The sequence below is a fragment of the Lutra lutra genome, chromosome 5 (genome assembly GCF_902655055.1).
Source record: "Lutra lutra chromosome 5, mLutLut1.2, whole genome shotgun sequence".
NCBI lineage: Eukaryota > Metazoa > Chordata > Mammalia > Carnivora > Mustelidae > Lutra > Lutra lutra.
Genome location: NC_062282.1, coordinates 34,732,657 through 34,750,427, shown reverse-complemented (window position 1 = coordinate 34,750,427; position 17,771 = coordinate 34,732,657). Strand labels below are relative to the sequence as shown.

Here is a 17,771-nt window from a genome sequence, read left to right as displayed (position 1 = left end):
ACAAAAAATACCGTCCTAGGAGCTGCTCCCGTACCCAAACCTTCTGCTTTCCTGAGAACCCCTCCACTGTCGCATCTAGGTTGCCCACACTTCCTAGAAAACCTGATGACAATTCTGGGCCAGCTGGCTTTATATGGGGACCACATTCATACAATCACTGTCCATGTGACATGGTCTGATGCGGCCGGGCAGTGGGACAGCTGTTTGAAATGCCCAGCGTGGCTTTCTAAGCTGCTCACTAAGCCACTTCCATCTCTCCTCTTTCAGAAATGAAGGTTTTGGAGACATGGGGCATCTGTCTTTCCATTCCAGTCAGCTCAAGGTGGCCAAATGTCCCCCCCCTCCTTCTCTCAGGCCATCTCCCAGTCCAAGACTCCATCTCCCAGTACCTGAGCCCCCTTTCTCTTGCCTGAGCCCTCACATCCGTCGGCATATGGGCTCCCCACCCCAACTCCCTTCTCAGCTGCTTTCATTGTCACCTTCCAGCTGCTTCCTAACTAGGGGCCTCACCGAAGGCAGAACCGCAGAAGAGAGGTGGGTGCAGCTCTAGGACCAGGCCTTTACGGGATGGGCCTACAGGGGGAGGCCCAGGAATCATTTTTCAGTTGCTCAGTGACCTGTCCTTACATTATCTGTTGCTTAAACTGTCTCATTGAGTCAATTTTCCCACTGCCTGGGCTTTGGGCCTTCCTCCCCTCTTTTGCATGTATGTCCCATAGCCGGAGGGTGACAGCCAACCTCTGACCCACGGGCTCCGCTGGGGCGGCTCGGCAGTGCGGAGCACATGTGGGTGAGGCCACTGACGCCCCAGCTTGCACAGAAGGAAAAGGTCATGTTCTCTGGAACTCAAGGAGCCAGAACTCAGTTTCGCAACACCGCCGCCGCAAAGCCTGTGGTGATCGAGCAGGCAATGATCACCTAAATCCCATTTCTGCTGCTCATCTCTTCTGCCCTCCTCACCGAGCAGCCTGTCTCCAGGCTCACACTTTCTGGCTCCTGGCTCGTGCTGATTTCTTGCCTTGGCCGGTTATTGTCTCCGTGGCGAAGTGTCCTTCGATTTGCTGCGCTCTCTACTACTCTCCCCTCCCGGAGACACCGGTCAGGACCTCAGACTGCTGACACGGTCGTGGGGTCATAGGACGCGCACCCTAGAGGCTGCAGCTGACTTGACGTGGGCGTGCCCTTGCACTCAGCGGCGGCCTGGCGTCAGCTGGCTGGGGAGCAACGGCATTCTCGGTCAGATGTGAGCTGGCACAGGACGAGGCTAGCGTACGGAGACGGGTAATAACGCCCGGGAGACCGTGCAGACGTGGGATCAGCAACAGCCATTCCTGGCCAGGAGTCTTCTGATAGCTACGCGGAGAAAGCCGCTCTGCGGAACGAAGTCTGAAGATGGAACACTTTCATCAAGGGAAGTAGAAATGAAAAACTGTGAGGCCCCGGAGAAAGGAGGGGTGGAAAGAGTAAGAGCTTGCAACTTGCTCTGCTTCTCCGCTGTGGACGCACGGAACTCCCCGGTCCACGATTTCCCCCTTTTCACATGCGCTAATGTGAGTGCGCTTCTGTTCCATGAACCCAGGGATGTGTGACTCCACAGGCCCAAAGAACCTAGACTTTTCTGAAATCAGACTAATATTAGCATTTAATGAATACTTACCGGGTGCTCTGTCTAAAGCACACGGTAGATATTCAATATGTCACATGTTTAAGTTTTACTCATGAAGACACTGAGGCACAGAACTTGTTTAATAAAAAAGATAAAAAAGAATGGGAGGGGCGCCTGGGTGGCTCAGTGGGTTAAAGCCTCTGCCTTCTGCTCAGGTCATGATCTCAGCGTCCTGGGATCGAGTCCCGCATCGGGCTCTCTGCTCAGCAGGAAGCCTGCTTCCCTTCCCCTCTCTCTGCCTGCCTCTCTGCCTACTTGTGATCTCTGTCAAATAAATAAATAAAAATCTTTATATAAAAAAAAAAGAATGGGAATTCCACCCAAGTCTCACGGATTCCAAAGCTAGTAACTTCCCAGTATTTAGTGCGTGCCCTTCTGCTACTTAAAGACGCAACTGTCACTGAGGCACTGAGCAGGGAGACGGACTGGCAGGAAGGAGGCTGCAAGACGGACCCGGGCTACTTCCGCAAAACGAGAGGACCAGAGGAGGTCAGTGCTTCCCGGAGGGGAGCATGTAACACTCGTGGGGGTGCGGAATGATTTTTGTGCAGGAAACCCGCCTTAGCCAGCCCTGAATCACTGCCTAAAAACACCATTCCTGTTAGAGTTAGTCTTTAATTCTCCTGAGTAACACAAATAGAAAGTCTCAGATTGGCTATTGGCGTGGTTTACTTTCTATTACTTGGCGATTTTGCCTGAAAACTTCTTGAAAGTTGCTGATGAGTGAGAGTCAATCGTCAAAGTTCTCACCATACACAAAAAAATCCTAACTCTGTGAGGTGACAGATGTTTGAAGCAACTTCATTGCAAGAATCATTTTGCAACATATACAGATATAAAATCACTATGATGTATATCTTAGCCTGCCCAATGTTATATGTCAATTATGTCTCAACAAAACCGGGAAAATACATAAATAATAGAACTTTTACATTTGTTTGCATTATACCTATTTTTACCATTACCTCTACTCAGAACAAGTGACATTGGTTTTTCATTATATAAATAACATTACATTTCTTTTTGAAATAAGTTTATTTGAATAAAAATATTGAGTTGTACCAATGATGGCTACTATGTGCCATGTACTTTATATATGTTGTTTCTGATTTTCCCAACAATTCTAAGAATCATTCTCTCTATTTTAAGGCTGAGGCAACTAGGGACCAAAGAGGAAGTGCCTAGTAAGGGACTGAAGCAGGATCTAAAACAAATTTGCCTGGTTCTGAGGTGCCTAGTCCCTCCACTGCCCCCACAATGTCTCCTCGCCGCTGGAATACAACACCTGAACCCACACTCGGGAAATGGCTCCAAGTTGGCCACACCCGACGGCCTTGGCTCGGACTTCTGCCTCACGGCCTGTCTGCTGCACTGGACATGTTCCTCTCCCGGTTTGCCTTCACCCACCTTCTCCTCTCCCCTTCCTGATCATGTCTTCTGCCTCAATTTCTGGCCTCTCTCTCCCCATGTCTTAGCCATGTCTCTCATTCTTGCTCCAGACCATGGGTCCCAATCAGATTCTCGTTACAGCACTAGATCTGCTTCTGCGGGTCAAGTCAGATGGTCCCCGGCTGCATTCTGTACGTGAGGAAGCACAGTCTCCCAGAAGTACTGGCATTTACCAGGGCAAGTCGGGAGAGTAGCCGAGACGTGAGGACGTGCGGACCCAGACACCTGGTCTCCGAGCAAGATGGAAGGAGACTTGGAGCCCCAGTGACGTGGGAATACATGTGCACATGTATGTGTATGTATGTGCGGGTGTTTTTACATAGGGGCCAAATATAGGGATGGGATTGGGGGTCCGAGAAAAAGAAAACCAAAGACAACTCTAATATAAGAAAAGAGGGGCTCTGGAGATACGGTAGTAGGCTGGGGCCAAGGTGGGAAAATGTCGGTACAGAACTCGCGGGGACAGTGTGGAGTCCGTGGACTTTAGGAAGTTGGTAAATTATACCAAGTTGCAAGTGTACTTTTCCTGCCTCCCAACTCCCTTATGAGCATCTCCAGGCTTCAGCTAAGTTTCAGGTGACACGGAGAAGTGCCCACACTGGGCTCGGCCAGCAAAAGGCTGCTGGGCTTTCTGCATAGTTCCTCCCTGAGGCCAGAGTGGCGGGCGCTGCTGGTCTGGGGTCCAGAGTGTCCAGAGCCAAGCCATCACGAGTCTTTGGTAGAGAGCAAGGAGCCAAGCAACAATGAGGGGTACAGAGTAGACGGGAGCAGAGGTGGTCCTGAGATCCAAAGCCTTTCCTCCAGATATAATAGAAGTAGCAGCCTTGGGGAAGGAGGGGAGCCTGAACCCTCCTATTCATGGACAGTGGTGACCTGGGAGGTCTCCTGTGTCATCCTGTCACTCACACACACACACACACACACACACACACACACACTCACTCAGGTTATAAATAAGGACTTGGAAGATGAACTGCCCGGGAACCAAGCCACACCCACCCCACTTCTCCAAGGCCTGCCTGGAGAGGACAGAGACCCCTCACATGAAATGAGTTCGTCCATGCGGTACGGTGGAAGAGTTTTTAGAGTCAAAATCTTTCAAGATTGAACTGCCAAAACAATATTTAACCTCTTTTGATCTCAGTTTCCCTATCTGTAAATGGAAATAAAAATACTGACCTCACAGTGTTCCTATGAAAATCCACTGAGGTAATAATGGAAGGTGTGAGGGGACAACGCTTGTGACCCTCAGGGCCTCGGTGATGTCACTTCACCCACTGCCCTGGCCCTGGCCTCCAAACCCCTGCGGCAGACGAGCTCCCGGTACCAGGGGAGAGGATCCTGGAAGGTCAGATCCTACCTTTGGTTAGGGAGTGAATCCCGAGCTTGACTTGGGAAAAGTTCCCACTTCCAATCTCCCCTCGGATTCGGTAGAAGCCAATCCGTTTCCCCAGCGTGATCTCCCTCAACACCTTCTCATCTTGGGACATGTCCTGCATCAGCTTCTCAAAGGGTGTCGGCTGGCGGGGCTGCCCGTCCTCCTCGTCCTTGCTGCACTCCGTCTGGCAGCCGCTTTCCGCGCTCTCCCGCCGATCCCACCTGGCATAGTGGGGGGTCACCAGGCCGCCTCCATGCGCGTACACTGCGGTCATCGTCCACCACAGGCTCGCATCTCCGTCTCGGCCGAGAGGCTCCGATGGAAGGCAGGTGAGGAGCGGCGCCAGGGCCAAGGGGGTGGGCGAGGGGAGTTGGGGCCGGTCAGAGCCCCGCGTCCTCGACGGCAGGCCTGCAGAGCACTCAGTCCCCTTCGAGGCTTCAGGGAGAGGAGGGCAGAGGCGGACAGGCCGGCAGAGCCTGCCCCGCCAAGCCGAGAGCTGCCCCCCTCACTGCGGACATCTCACCCCTTCCTTCACGGTGCACGGCCCAGCGCTCACTGTCCGGCGCGCACACATCCAGTCACCGTAACCGCTTTCCTGTCTGGGCTCCAGGAACCTTCCGGCGGCCCATGCGGTCTGATGCTCTGTGGTAGGTGCCCGCGCCTGAGACAAAGGCTCCAGTTTGCTATTTCCTTTGACGGCTCGAGAATCTTCCACTCTGGTGTGTAAGGGCCCCTCGGAGGCCCCCAGGTCCCTGCTGCTGGCCTTCAGCTCCGACCCCCTTCATTTTGCACTTCTCCTGCCGGAGAGTTGCAGGGCCCCGGGGACCCAATGATCTGGACCCCAGGAAAGAAGAAACTTGCAAATCAGCCTTCTGGTCACACGGGCTGCCGGAGAAGGATTAAGTCCCTGCCACGTCACTTTAGCTGGCCTTTATTTAGATGAGCCTCCCTCTAAGCCGCGAGCTGTCTCAAAAATTTGGCCGGTGCTGATTCATCCTGAAAACAGAGAATAAGAAAATTTACTTGCCTATGCTAATGTACTGTACAAGATTTATAGTGAACATGAAACTGCCTTATAATACTAAGAAGAAAATGTACACACACACACACACACACACACTCCTCAAGCTACATTTTAGAAAAACCTTCACAGCCTGTAAATATTTTTAGCAAAACTATTTTTCTGTTTCTTGACATTTAGGAAAATATGCATGTTGCCTTGAATTGTTTAAAGCCAGACTTTTAAAATAATAATATAGCACTAATGATGATAAAGATTTCCTATTAATACCAGTTTTCCAAAATTCTTACACTGATTTAAAAAACAATGTGTGTATTATATTTCCTGTTACACTGTATGTTTTTGTACAGATTTTCCTAGATTGGTTGCTCCCACTCTCTTTACTTGCCATTTTATGACAAAGGCTGATTTTTCTCCCAGCCTTATTTTCTGGGGATTTCTGATCAGGTTTTAGCTTCCAGGCCTGAGAACTCATTCTGAAGGTGAAGAAACAGAGGGTAGTGTTGCTGGAAGACAGAAGCTTATGGCATCCTCAGTGAAGAAATACTGTCCAGCAGGAACATCGTCATGACTCTCCTGCACCCTCCAGGAAGAAATAATCTCTTTCCACCACACTCTGTGCATTTTCCAAAATGTCTTATCTCCATGAAGTGGGCACATGGTGTAATTCATCTGTATGTCTTGCTTTCCTCCTCTCTCCCTCAACATGTCCTATATAAAGAAAGTGCATTGAATTTGATTTTTGGACTGGATCATGGAACTAAAAACCCAAGAAAACATGAGATTGCCATGGAAATGTAAATTTTGAATTCTGTTTGATATCACATTATTACAATTAAGTACAGAGTTGCTTATATTATTATTGTGGTTTAATATGGGGTTGCCAAATAAAGATAAAGACAGGAAAGAGTAAACTGCCACCCAGCTCTGTTCCTTTGTTGGGACAGGGTTTGAGGAAGCTAGAAGAAGGGTAAGGAAGAAAGTTTTAAAAGGGACCAGGTATTAGCAACCACACACACCTCTAGGTTAGAGTTTGATTAGGATGTCTTAAAAGATGTTCTCAAGATAAAATATCCTTAATTAAGTTGAGGAAAATCTACTCATTGGTTCTTAAGATTTCCGGGGTCACATGCTCCTTTGAAATTCTCACAGAATCTATGACCCTATCCCTTAGAAGTTAAAAGCATGAGCATATAATTTGCATCCAATTTTAAGGGGTTAACAGACCCTCTGAAACCCATCCTTCAGATTAAGAATCTCTAGGAAGATCAAGTGGCCCTAGATTCCCTCAGATCCCCGGCGAACAGTTTCCACACAGATGAGAAGCGCAGTGACATTCATTATAATTCTGACATTATAAGTCTGCGGCTTTACCTGTATAGAGAGAGCAAGGATTTTAGACAGGAACCAGTACTTTAACATCTTGTGCTCCAGTAGGCCATGAAGAACTTCTTGGGTCTGAGTCCTTCCTGGGCGTCTCTGAGAGCACCTCATGGCTATGCTGTCTCTGCCGCTTGCCTACCTGAGCCCCAGCTGATGAGCAACTGCATGGCAAGGACCTGCACCTTATTCTAGCTCCCAGAGCTCAGCACATTCCCTGCCACTTATCTGATAAATGTCCGACGAAGAAAGACGAATTAACTTACCAATTTATTGGTAATTTATTGACTGTTACGTTTGGGTATGATTTAGTAGAGGTAAATATTTTTAGTTATAAACGAATCACGCTGTCCCAACATTTACTTGAATATCTCAGAAATCTTATTTCAGTCCATATTTCCAAGGCCAGAGGTCCCCTCTGCTGGCTGTTGGGATTCCTGGTCCCACCTTCTTCAATAGGTGAAAGCTTAGTCAGAATTCCACCATCCCACAGCAAATTGTTAGGGGGCTGCTTAGAAATGCACTATCTCCCCCATTCTTGCTCCTTCCAAAGGATCAGCTCTCCCCAGTCACCCACGCCTCACTCATGCCTCCTGGAACCTGTTCTCTAACTCCCCACGCTTGGTCAGGTCTTCTCTGCTTTCCTGGAACCTGTCCCCCAACCCCAACCCCCTGCCCAGTGCTCCTGATTTGGGCACTGTTTCTTCAACTCTGTTCAGGCCTGGGATTTACAGTTGGGTTTTAGACTCGATACCCTCGTTAACTTCAGGCGCCCCCAGGAATTCCTCTCCTCTCCTCCTAATTTGACATAGAGAGTCAGGCACAATTGTCAGGCGTCAGGCTTTATCTTACATTACATACCCTCTACCTACAACTTAAATTTCTTGCATAACGGCCTTGAAACCAATTGTCTTGCCTTCATGGCTAGGGAGATAGTTAATCTTCTGTTTAGATCAGATAAAGAAGTTTTTACAATTTTGAAAATGTTGTGGTGGGTTTGTATTGAGGATGAATGGCGCAACTTGTTGAAACAGGCAGCAAGCCAACTTGAAAAAATTTGAACCCCTAACTCATCCTACTGCCAGATAAATTCCAAATAGGTCACTGCGTAAATGTAAAACAAATGAAACCAGAAAATACTAGAAAAAATTTAAAAAAAAATTTTTTAGAGATTTTATTTATTAGACAGAGAGAGAGAGAGCCAGAGAGCATAAGCAGAGGGAATGGCAGAGGGAGGGGATAAGCAGGCTCCACACTGAGCAGGGACCCTGATGCAGACAGAACTCGATCCCAGGCTCCTGGGATCATGACCTGAGCTGAAGGCAGATGCTTAACTGACTGAGCCATTCAGGCGCCCCCCCCCCCCGCAAAATTTTTTTATGATCTCAGAGAAGGCCAGAAAAGAAAACATTAAATTTGAGTACATAAATTGATAACATTGTTTGCCCAAAGGTGTCAAAAAGAAATAAAGCAAATTATTATTATTTTTTTAAGTAGGCTGCACACCCAGTGTGGAGCCCAATGTGGGACTTGAACTCGTGGCCCTGAGATCAAGACCTGGGCTGAGATCAAGAGTAGGACATTTAACTGACTAAGCCACCCAGGCACTGCAAATAAAACAGATTAAACAACAAACTGGAAAAGCTTGCCAACATATATGATGGACAAAGGTCTGAGTTTTAGATAAATAATTTTTACAGATTGATTAGGAAAATACCAATATCTCCAAAAAGTTGGTAAAGAACATGAGCAGACATTTCACAGAAAATCCAAATGGGTCTGTAACGTAGACAAAGATGCTCAGCTTCACTTACAACCAAAGAAATGCTCATAAAACTACACAGAAATTAGATTTTTAAAAAACCAATAGATTTGGAAACTATGAAAACATTTTTTTAAAGGTTTTACTTATTTATCTGACACAGAGAGAGAGAGAGAGCACAAGCAGGGGGAGTGGCAGAGGGAGAGAGGGAAGAGCAGGCTCTCCCTGAGCAGGGAGCCCAACTCATAGCTCAATCCCACGATCCTGGGATTGTGACCTGAACCGAGGGCAGACACTTAATCAACTGAGCCCCAGGTTATCCCTACAGAAACGTTTTCGGTGAAAGAAGGTTTGGGAAACAGGGATCCTCATTCATTGCTACTGAGAGTATAAACGGGTACAAGTGCTTGGAAGGCAGCCTGGCATTAACTAGGGAAGCGCGAGCGCATGTGCCTTTGCCTCAATGATTCTACTTCTAGAGTTAACTTATGCACGCTGCACAAAAATATACCTATTTCTAGTATAAGGATTGCTAGACTGAGATTCATGACTGCATTGTTTTTGCAGCAAAAACTAAACACTGTTTTTGTGGCCATCAGTAGGGAACTGGTTAAATAAATGACAGTCCGGATTATTATGCACTTACGGAAAAGAATGAGTTACAATATCCAACAGGAATTGTTAAGAGATCAGAAGAGTGTATATAAATGTGATGTCAGGAGCGTAAGAGAGAGGAGGGCACCCCTAAGGACCTGACAATAATTATTGCGCCTGGGGAAAAGGATTGGACTGGGGGGCCGAAGTGAGAGAAAGGTGTACTTTTCACTATTTACTCTTTTTTTTTAAAGATTTTATTTATTTATTTTACAGACAGAGATCACAAGTAGGCAGAGAGGCAGGCAGAGAGAGTGGGGGGAAGCAGGCTCCCTGCCAAGCAGAGAGCCCAATGCGGGGCTCGATCCCAAGAGCCTGGGATCATGATCTGAGCCGAAGGCAGAGGCTTAACCCACTGAGCTACCCAGGCGCCCCTACTCTTTTATCTTATTTACATTTTCCCCATATGCATGTACTTGGACTTAAAAAGGAAAATAATTAAAAATATGTAATGTGTTGCCATCATACCCAATAAGTTTGCTTTATTTTGGTTACGCAGAGAAATTACAAACCTAATTCTCTAATATCCAATGGATTGTTTTTGAAGTCAAAACAAAATTAGGAATTCTGATTAAATACGGAATATTTTGTACTTTCATTTATTTCTGCTTCCGTCCAAAAACCCACAATAGGAATAGGAGGAAAAGGGGCATAAACAGCCAACGTGAGATGTCCACATGGTTCTATGGGGTCCAAAAGCAAACTGAGGAGCAGTGAGTTACTTGGCAAAGACAGTCACAAAAAGTGCAACATCTACCTCATTGGCATGCTACCAAGATTCATCTTTCAAAACACTCGAAAGACTTCAAACTCTGAGAGACCAAGTGCCTCTATGTTTGGAGGAATGAAGCAGACCAAAACACAACAGGAACTGTTTGAAATGTGGAGCAGTAAGACCCCCGGCTGTTTCTCAAAGACAGCTTGTTATTTTCTCCTCCCATCCACAGCCCAGCTCAGAGTGCAAGGCCCAGGACAAAAGGTACAGTCAGACTCTGGGTTGTGGGATCCCCCATTCCCTTCTCTCCATACCCTCGCACTCTGAGTTTCCAGAATGGAGGGAAACACCTGTATAATCTTCCAGGCAGGGAATTCCTCTCTCATTCTCTCTCTCTCTCTTTTTGTATTAAGTAAACTCTATCCCCAGTGTGGGGCTCGAACTCATGACTCTGGAATCAGAAGTCACATGTTCTATTGACTGAGCCAGTCAGGTGCCCTGGATTCCTCTTTTGGATAAACCAGATCCCTCAAGAGGAAAGATCTCCTGAAACCAGTATTTGCAGATTCTTCAACACAAAAGCTGTCTGACCACCTACTGTGCAGTCCTCCAGGTGTCTGGCACTTGATGGCAGCGGGCTTCCAATCAGATTTTAGTGCCTTCTGCTTTGAATGAATGTCAAGTGGCGAAGCACCAGACACCTGAGGAAAGGCTCCAAAATCAAAGAAAGAAACCATCCTTAACCAAAACAACAACAACCCAAAGGAACTTGAAAGAAACAGAGAGCGATGCAGGAAGCAGAAGACCAAAGAAAAGATATTGCATCTATAAAAAAAAAAACAGGACAAAATGCTAAAAGAAACAAACATAAGCCCTCAGAGAACCAAAAAGAGTTCTTTTCAAAAGTGAAATTAAATAATTCGATTTAAGATTTGTAAAAAAAAAAAAAAATCTAGAAGACATGAGCAATAGAGAAAAAATAAGAAAATTAGGTAATCAACTCAGGAAGTCTAACATCTAATTATTAGAATTTCTAGAGTTACATTATTGTGTCCCCAGTAAAGACATATGGTTCCTCTTGTACTTGAATTGCCAACGAATTTCAGCAATTTCAAAAACCGTAATGAATAAGGGAAAACTCCAGATTCTCAAATATTCCAGTAGAATAAAAAAGGAGAAGAAAAAAAATCTATTGGAAAGATAAACCCCATTTAGGTATGTGTATAACGAATACTGTTTTTATTTTATGTAATTTTTTCCCCTAAACTCTTTTCTTAGATGTTTGGAAATAGGAATCCTGATTATAGGTTGTGTTGTGGGGTTGCTATAAATAGCTTATATTTAGATTACCTTCTAGGAGGGTTCCAAAACATCAAATTACATCATGCGAAAAATATGCAAATGATGGAAATGACATCACCCTCTTCTCAGACGCATTTGTTGGGGGCTTTACCTTTACCCTTTTGATTTTGACCAATTTTTATGGACATAAATGAGCCAGCCAAAAACATGGAGTCACATCACTATAGATCAAAGTTTCTGGAGGAGGCAGATTGGTCCTTAATTATTAGCTTACTGTTGCTGAATAGCAATGCATTAAATAAGATTAAAGAAAACAGAGCTTACTTAGTAATTCCTTCTCTTGACTTGCAACCCACTGGGAAGAGTATATCAAAGAAAACCATCTGGCTTATGTTCTCTTTGTCTGAGTTTAAATTACAGAACTTCTGAACCAGGCTTTCAGACAACCTTTTTATTGGTTGGCAAGGGCAGGCACTGGTTTGCTTAGAGGAAAAGCTGGGTTTTCTCTGTGTGGCAACAGGACGCAATGATAGACAATCCCACTGAATCCTTTCTCAGGCATGGTGCACCCTCAGGGAGGATCTTTAGGGAATAAGTTTCATTTAAAAGTATTTTTTACCACTTAAAAATCATTTGCACTGCCTTAGCTTTTGACCTTAGCTCTTTATTTCTCAAAACACATATCCAGATCTTCATGGGGAGGAGACCACTGGGAAATTTTGAAGCAAACGGAAAATCAGCATAAACTGGGTGTGCCCTAGTGAAGAAAGGCAGTGTTGTTCTTTTTTTTTTTTTTTTAAAGATTTTATTTTTATTTATTTGACAGAGAGATCACAAGCAGGCAGAGAGGCAGGCAGAGAGAGAGGAGGAAGCAGGCTCCCCGCTGAGCAGAGAGCCCGATGTGGGGCTCGATCCCAGGACTCTGAGATCATGACCTGAGCCGAAGGCAGCGGCTTAACCCACTGAGCCACCCAGGCGCCCCGGGCAGTGTTGTTCTTAACACTACATCTCACCCTGCCTGACCTTACAGGCTCCTTCACTGGCTACTCAGCGCAGGTCTCCCCCATTCCACTTAACATCCTGTCCATGCCCAGTCCACCCAGTCTGATGAACTTACACACCAGCTCGTCCCACACGGAGTTCTACCACACTTGAGGTCCCCTCAGCCATCAAGGTCAGCCTCAACCATCAAGGTGACAGATTCAAATACCTAGAGGGCCATGCAGGTGTTCTATGGGGCTTGGAGAAATGCCCGAACCTTGCTTAATGCCCATCCCAAGCATGATGAAGAAGGCTACACTCAGTTCCAGCCAGAGCAGCCCTGCTAGAATGCAGGCTTCTTTTCACCTGGCCTTTTGTTTAAAAGCAGCTGGAAATCAAGAAAGTTTTGATGAACTCTCTCAATTTTTAAATGGTGGATTAAATATTTAAAAAATACCCTGTGGCCAAGGAAAACTGAAATATCAGGCCAGATTTGGCATTCAGGTTGCCAATTTGCAGTCTGCTCTAGGTTTTCTAGGAACATCACCAGAAGAAAAGGGGAGGGTCATCCAAAGGTCCACAGTCAAGGTCAACTGAGAGTGGCACATGTGATACCACTCAGGGATCTGTGTTTAGTACCTTACAGTATTGTGGTAGATAACACACACACACACACACACACACACACACACACAGACAGAGTGTCTTGCTCATTTGCTTGTTTAATTCAGTGTTCATAAATCTTATTTAACCATCTAATTCATCCTCACAGACTATCTTTTTGTCATTGGTATTTTTCTTTTTAGATTTGATTTATTTATTTGACACAGAAGAGAGTGTGTACAATCAAGGGGATGGCAGGGAGAGGGAGAAGCAGGCTCCCGCTGAGCAGAGACCACAATGTGGGGCTGGATCCTAGGACCTTGGGATCATGACCTGAGCCAAAGGCAGATGCTTAATAGACTGAGTCACTCAGACTCTCCATGTCATTGGCATTTTTCTTACAACTCTGCCCACAAAGTTAGACAAAACTATAAAATATTCAACTGTCCATTAAATATCTGTAGGAATTTGGGTCCCAAGAAAAAAATTAGTAAAACTATTCAGTATAGAATAAAACATAAAAGGGATTTAGTTGAGTTTAATCCACAGATGTGACAATCTAGCTGGGAGATGCCTACTTCTGTAACATCTAGAATGACACAATACTTAGCAATCAAGTATCTTTTAACCTTGGGAAGATTTATCGTCAGAACCAGAAATGTTTAAGCGACTCAAATCCCATAGTATTAATACTTTTGTTTTGATGATGTATGGAATGGTATTTTAGGTACTTGTAATGTGAAGAAAATCTAGCAGAATAAATAACAAAAAGCTTGGTGATTCTAATTTTAAATGAAGAATTGAATAATTGGTTTAGATTTATGGTTTTGAGTTGAAAATTTATTGTTCATAAATAGCATAGGAATATATTTAAGAAAATATAAGGTTCACCCTGTTTATATGTTTAAATTATATTTATAAGAATTATTAGTATTTTAGAAGCATTTTGTTAATCAGATAAAATATTTAAAAAGAAATGAAATCAGTTATACAGTAAAAAATGTTTAAAAAGTTTTAAAGTTTTAAGTGGGATCAAACACTAAACTTTAAAAATGATTTTTATTTATTTTTTTTTAAAGATATTAAGATACTTTATTTTTTTTATTTATTTTTTTTATTTGACAGAGAGAGATCACAAGTAGACAGAGAGGCAGGCAGAGAGAGAGAGAGAGAGAGAGAGAGAAGCAGGCTCCCTGCTGAGCAGAGAGCCCGATGCGGGACTCGATCCCAGGACCCTGAGATCATGACCTGAGCCGAAGGCAGCGGCTTAACCCACTGAGCCACCCAGGCTCCCTAAAAATGATTTTTAGATGAGAAACTGGACCACTTTCCTATACCATGTACAAAAATAAAATTAAAATGTATTAAAGACCTAAATAAGAGACCTGAAATCATGAAACTCCTAGAAGAAAAGGTAGGAAGTAGTTTCTTTGACATCGGTCTTAGCAACATTCTTCTAAATATGTCTCCTGAGGCAAGGGAAACAAAAGCAAAAATAAACTGTTGGAACTACACCAAAACAAAAAGTTTTTGTACAGTGAAAGATACATTAACAGAACAAAAAGTCAACCTACTGAATGGGAGAAGATATTCACAAATAAAATAAATGATAAGGGGTTAATATCCAAAATATATAAAGAACTTATACAATCGAACACAAAAACAAACAAATAATCTGATTAAAAACAGACAGTAAACCCGAATAGACATTTTTCCAAAGAAGACACACAGACGGCAGACAGACACAATGACAAGATGCCCAGCATCACTCATCATCAGGGAAACGCCAATGAAAACCACAATGAGATATCACCTCACACCTGTCACAATGGCTAAAATCAAAAGGACAAAAATTGGCAAGGAGGTAAAGAAAAAGGAACTCTCGTGCCCTGGTGGTAGGAGTGTAAATTGGTGCAGCCACTGTGGAAAACAATATGGAGTTTCCTCTAAAAACAGAAATACCATATGATCCAGTAATTCACTACTAGAATTTTACCCAAAGGAAACAGAAACACTAATTCAAAAAGATATATGCATCCCCAATGTTTATTGTGGTGTTATTTACAGTAGCCAAGATATGGAAGCAACCCAAGTGACCGTTGATGAATGAATGGATAAAGATGTGGTGTACTTATATAATTATTAAGCCATAAAAATCACTAAACCATAAAAAAGAATGAGATCTTGCCATCTGCAACAACACCAATGGACCTAGAGGGTATAATGCAAAGTGAAATAAGTCTGACAGAGAAAGACAAAAAACTTACAATTTCACTTATATGTGAAATCCAAAAAAAAAACCCCAAAACAAATAAACAAACAAAAAGCAGAAACAGACCCACAAATTGATGGTTGCCAGAAGGAAGATAGGTAGGGGAATGGCTAAAATGTGTGAAAGGGAGAGGGAGATACAGGCTTACAGTTGCAGAATGACTGAGTCACAGGGACAAAAGGTACAGCATAGAGAATATAGTCAATAGTATTGTAAAGATATGACAGATGGTAGCTACACTCATGTTGAGCATAACATAAGGTATAGACTTTTGAATCACTATGTTGAATAGCTGAAACTAATGTAACACTGTGTGTCAACTGTCAGTTAAAAAAAAACAAAGTTTCAGAAAAAAAGATTGCTAGATGAAATGATATGTTTGGGGTGTGTTTCAAAATAACCAGGAGTGGGGGAAATAATGGAAATTTAAATGAAATAAGATTGGCCATGAATTGATCATATACAAAGCTGGGTGATGAGAATATGGAAGTTCATAACATTCTTTGCACTATTTTTGTATCTGCTTAAAGTTTTCTAGAATGCTATTTTTAAAAAGATTGTCAAAATTTACTAGACCAAAAATATATTTGTAATTTTAAAATGTTAGGTATTTCACAACAAATGACAAATTTGTGTCATTTGACACAACAAGTGACAAATAGACAGATGAATGACATGACATGACAGTCCTGTGGTGGGGGGTGTTGTCATCCCCTTGTCATAGATCAAAATAAAAACAAAACACAAAACTAAGCCTGACTAAAGTTAAGAAATTGCTTTTGCCAACAGACCCATGAAAAGATGCTCGACATCACTCATCAGGGAAATGCAAATCAAAACCACAGTGAGACATCACAACACAACACAACACCTCAACAACACAAGAAACAGTGAAGTGGAAGATGCGGAGAAAAGGAACCCTTGTGCACTGTTGGTGGGAATGCAAACTGGGTCCGCCACTGTGGGAAACAGTATGGAGGTTCCTCAAAAAAGCTATAAATAGAACTACCCCATAATGCAGGAATTGCACCAGTGGGTATTTATCCAAAAATGCAAAACAAACAAACAAGCAACAACAAAAAATCCCACTAATTCAAAGTGATACATGCATTCCATGTTTACTGCAACCTTATTTACAACAGCCAAATTATGGAAGAAACCCAAGTGTCCATTGATGGGTGAATAGATAAAAAGGATTTGGATAGATATGTGTGTGTGTGTGTGTGTGTGTGTACACATATATATCACTGAATAATAATCCATCATTCAGCCATATTATTGAATATGTATGTGAATATTACTCAGCCATAAAAAAAAGAATGAAATCTTGCCATTTGCAAGGACATGGAAGGAGCTAGAGAGAATAATGCTAAGTGAAATAAGTCAGAGAAATACAAACACCATATGATTTCACCCATATGTGGAATTTAAGAAACAAAACAAATAAGCAAAGGTGAAAAAAGAAAGAGACAAACCAAGAAACAGACTCTTAACTACAGAGGAAAAAACTGACAGTTATAAGAGGGGAGGTATGTGCGGGGTGGGGGGGAATAGAGGAGGAGGATTCAAGAGTGCAGTTACCATGGTGAAAAAAATAAAATAACATTATTTTTTAATGGAAATATGTATTTAAATCAAAAATAAAGAAAAGAAAAAGGAAGTTGCCTTTGATTTCTTGACTATCAGCTCCATGAGCGTGGAGATTGTGTAAGCTTTGTAACATGTGGAACCACAAATTTCAAACACATAAGGAAGAGAATGTTGTCACGCTCCAATCAGGGCATAGCAGAAACCCGAGGCCTTCCCTGTAAAGATTTTGATCTCACACGTAATTCATTTCCAAAACACAAATCTTCCCATCTCCTCTGAGGGACTTTGCGGGCCTCTAAACAAACAAGAAGGGACATTAAGGTCCAGGGTAGATAAGGAATAGCATTAAAATACAGGATGGAATCCTGGATTGACTCACAAGCAGGTGGCCCTGAGGAGAAAACAAAATGTAGTCTTCATCTCCTCACAAATAATGAATTTAGGAAACACAGTGTGGGGACGTTCATGCCTATTTGCAGCTCATAGCTTATTTTTAGGGGTCTAAAAATATTTGTGAGTCAAAGCAGAAACTGCTCTTTTGCTGCCTTAGAACTTTCTTCAACTCTGATATAGTATATTCACTAGGAAGCAGGGAATAATGTTTGAGCGATGGCCCCAGGAGAAGAGAGGAAACATTGTCCTTTGCTATCTGAGCAGAGCTCAAGAAAGCTAGCATGACAGGACGCTGCAGGGTGAGGGTCAGGGAGAGGGAGAACAGTGTTCCAGAACAAAAGTTCCGACAGTTCAGGGGGATTTGAAACCTTTATTAGGAGCCTCCCACACCTCAATGATCCCTTCACACTGAGAAGTAAGTCAGTGGTAGAAGTAAGTCAGGGTGCTGATGAAGGAACAGGAGTTACCAAATATGGAAAACTGAGCTTGTGTCAGCGTATGAGAACAATCTGAAATAACAGAACAGAGAATTTTAAAAAAAGATCTCACGGATTATGGAAATTTCCTATGTAATAGACATAGCATTCCAAACCACTAGTGAAAGA

The 17,771-nt window shown here is 43.4% G+C and overlaps 1 protein-coding gene across 4 annotated transcripts in view; it reads right to left on the bottom strand.

Moving 5' to 3' along the window:
- Positions 1 to 17,771, bottom strand: part of NIM1K (NIM1 serine/threonine protein kinase) — a 58,287-nt gene that overhangs the window by 12,465 nt on the left and 28,051 nt on the right. For all 4 annotated transcript variants that reach the window (XM_047731147.1, XM_047731148.1, XM_047731149.1 and 1 more), the window contains one exon: positions 4,476 to 5,489. In XM_047731147.1, the coding sequence (XP_047587103.1) occupies positions 4,476 to 4,767 (292 nt within the window). In that variant the 5' untranslated portion in view covers positions 4,768 to 5,489. The remainder of the gene's footprint in view (positions 1 to 4,475; positions 5,490 to 17,771) is intronic.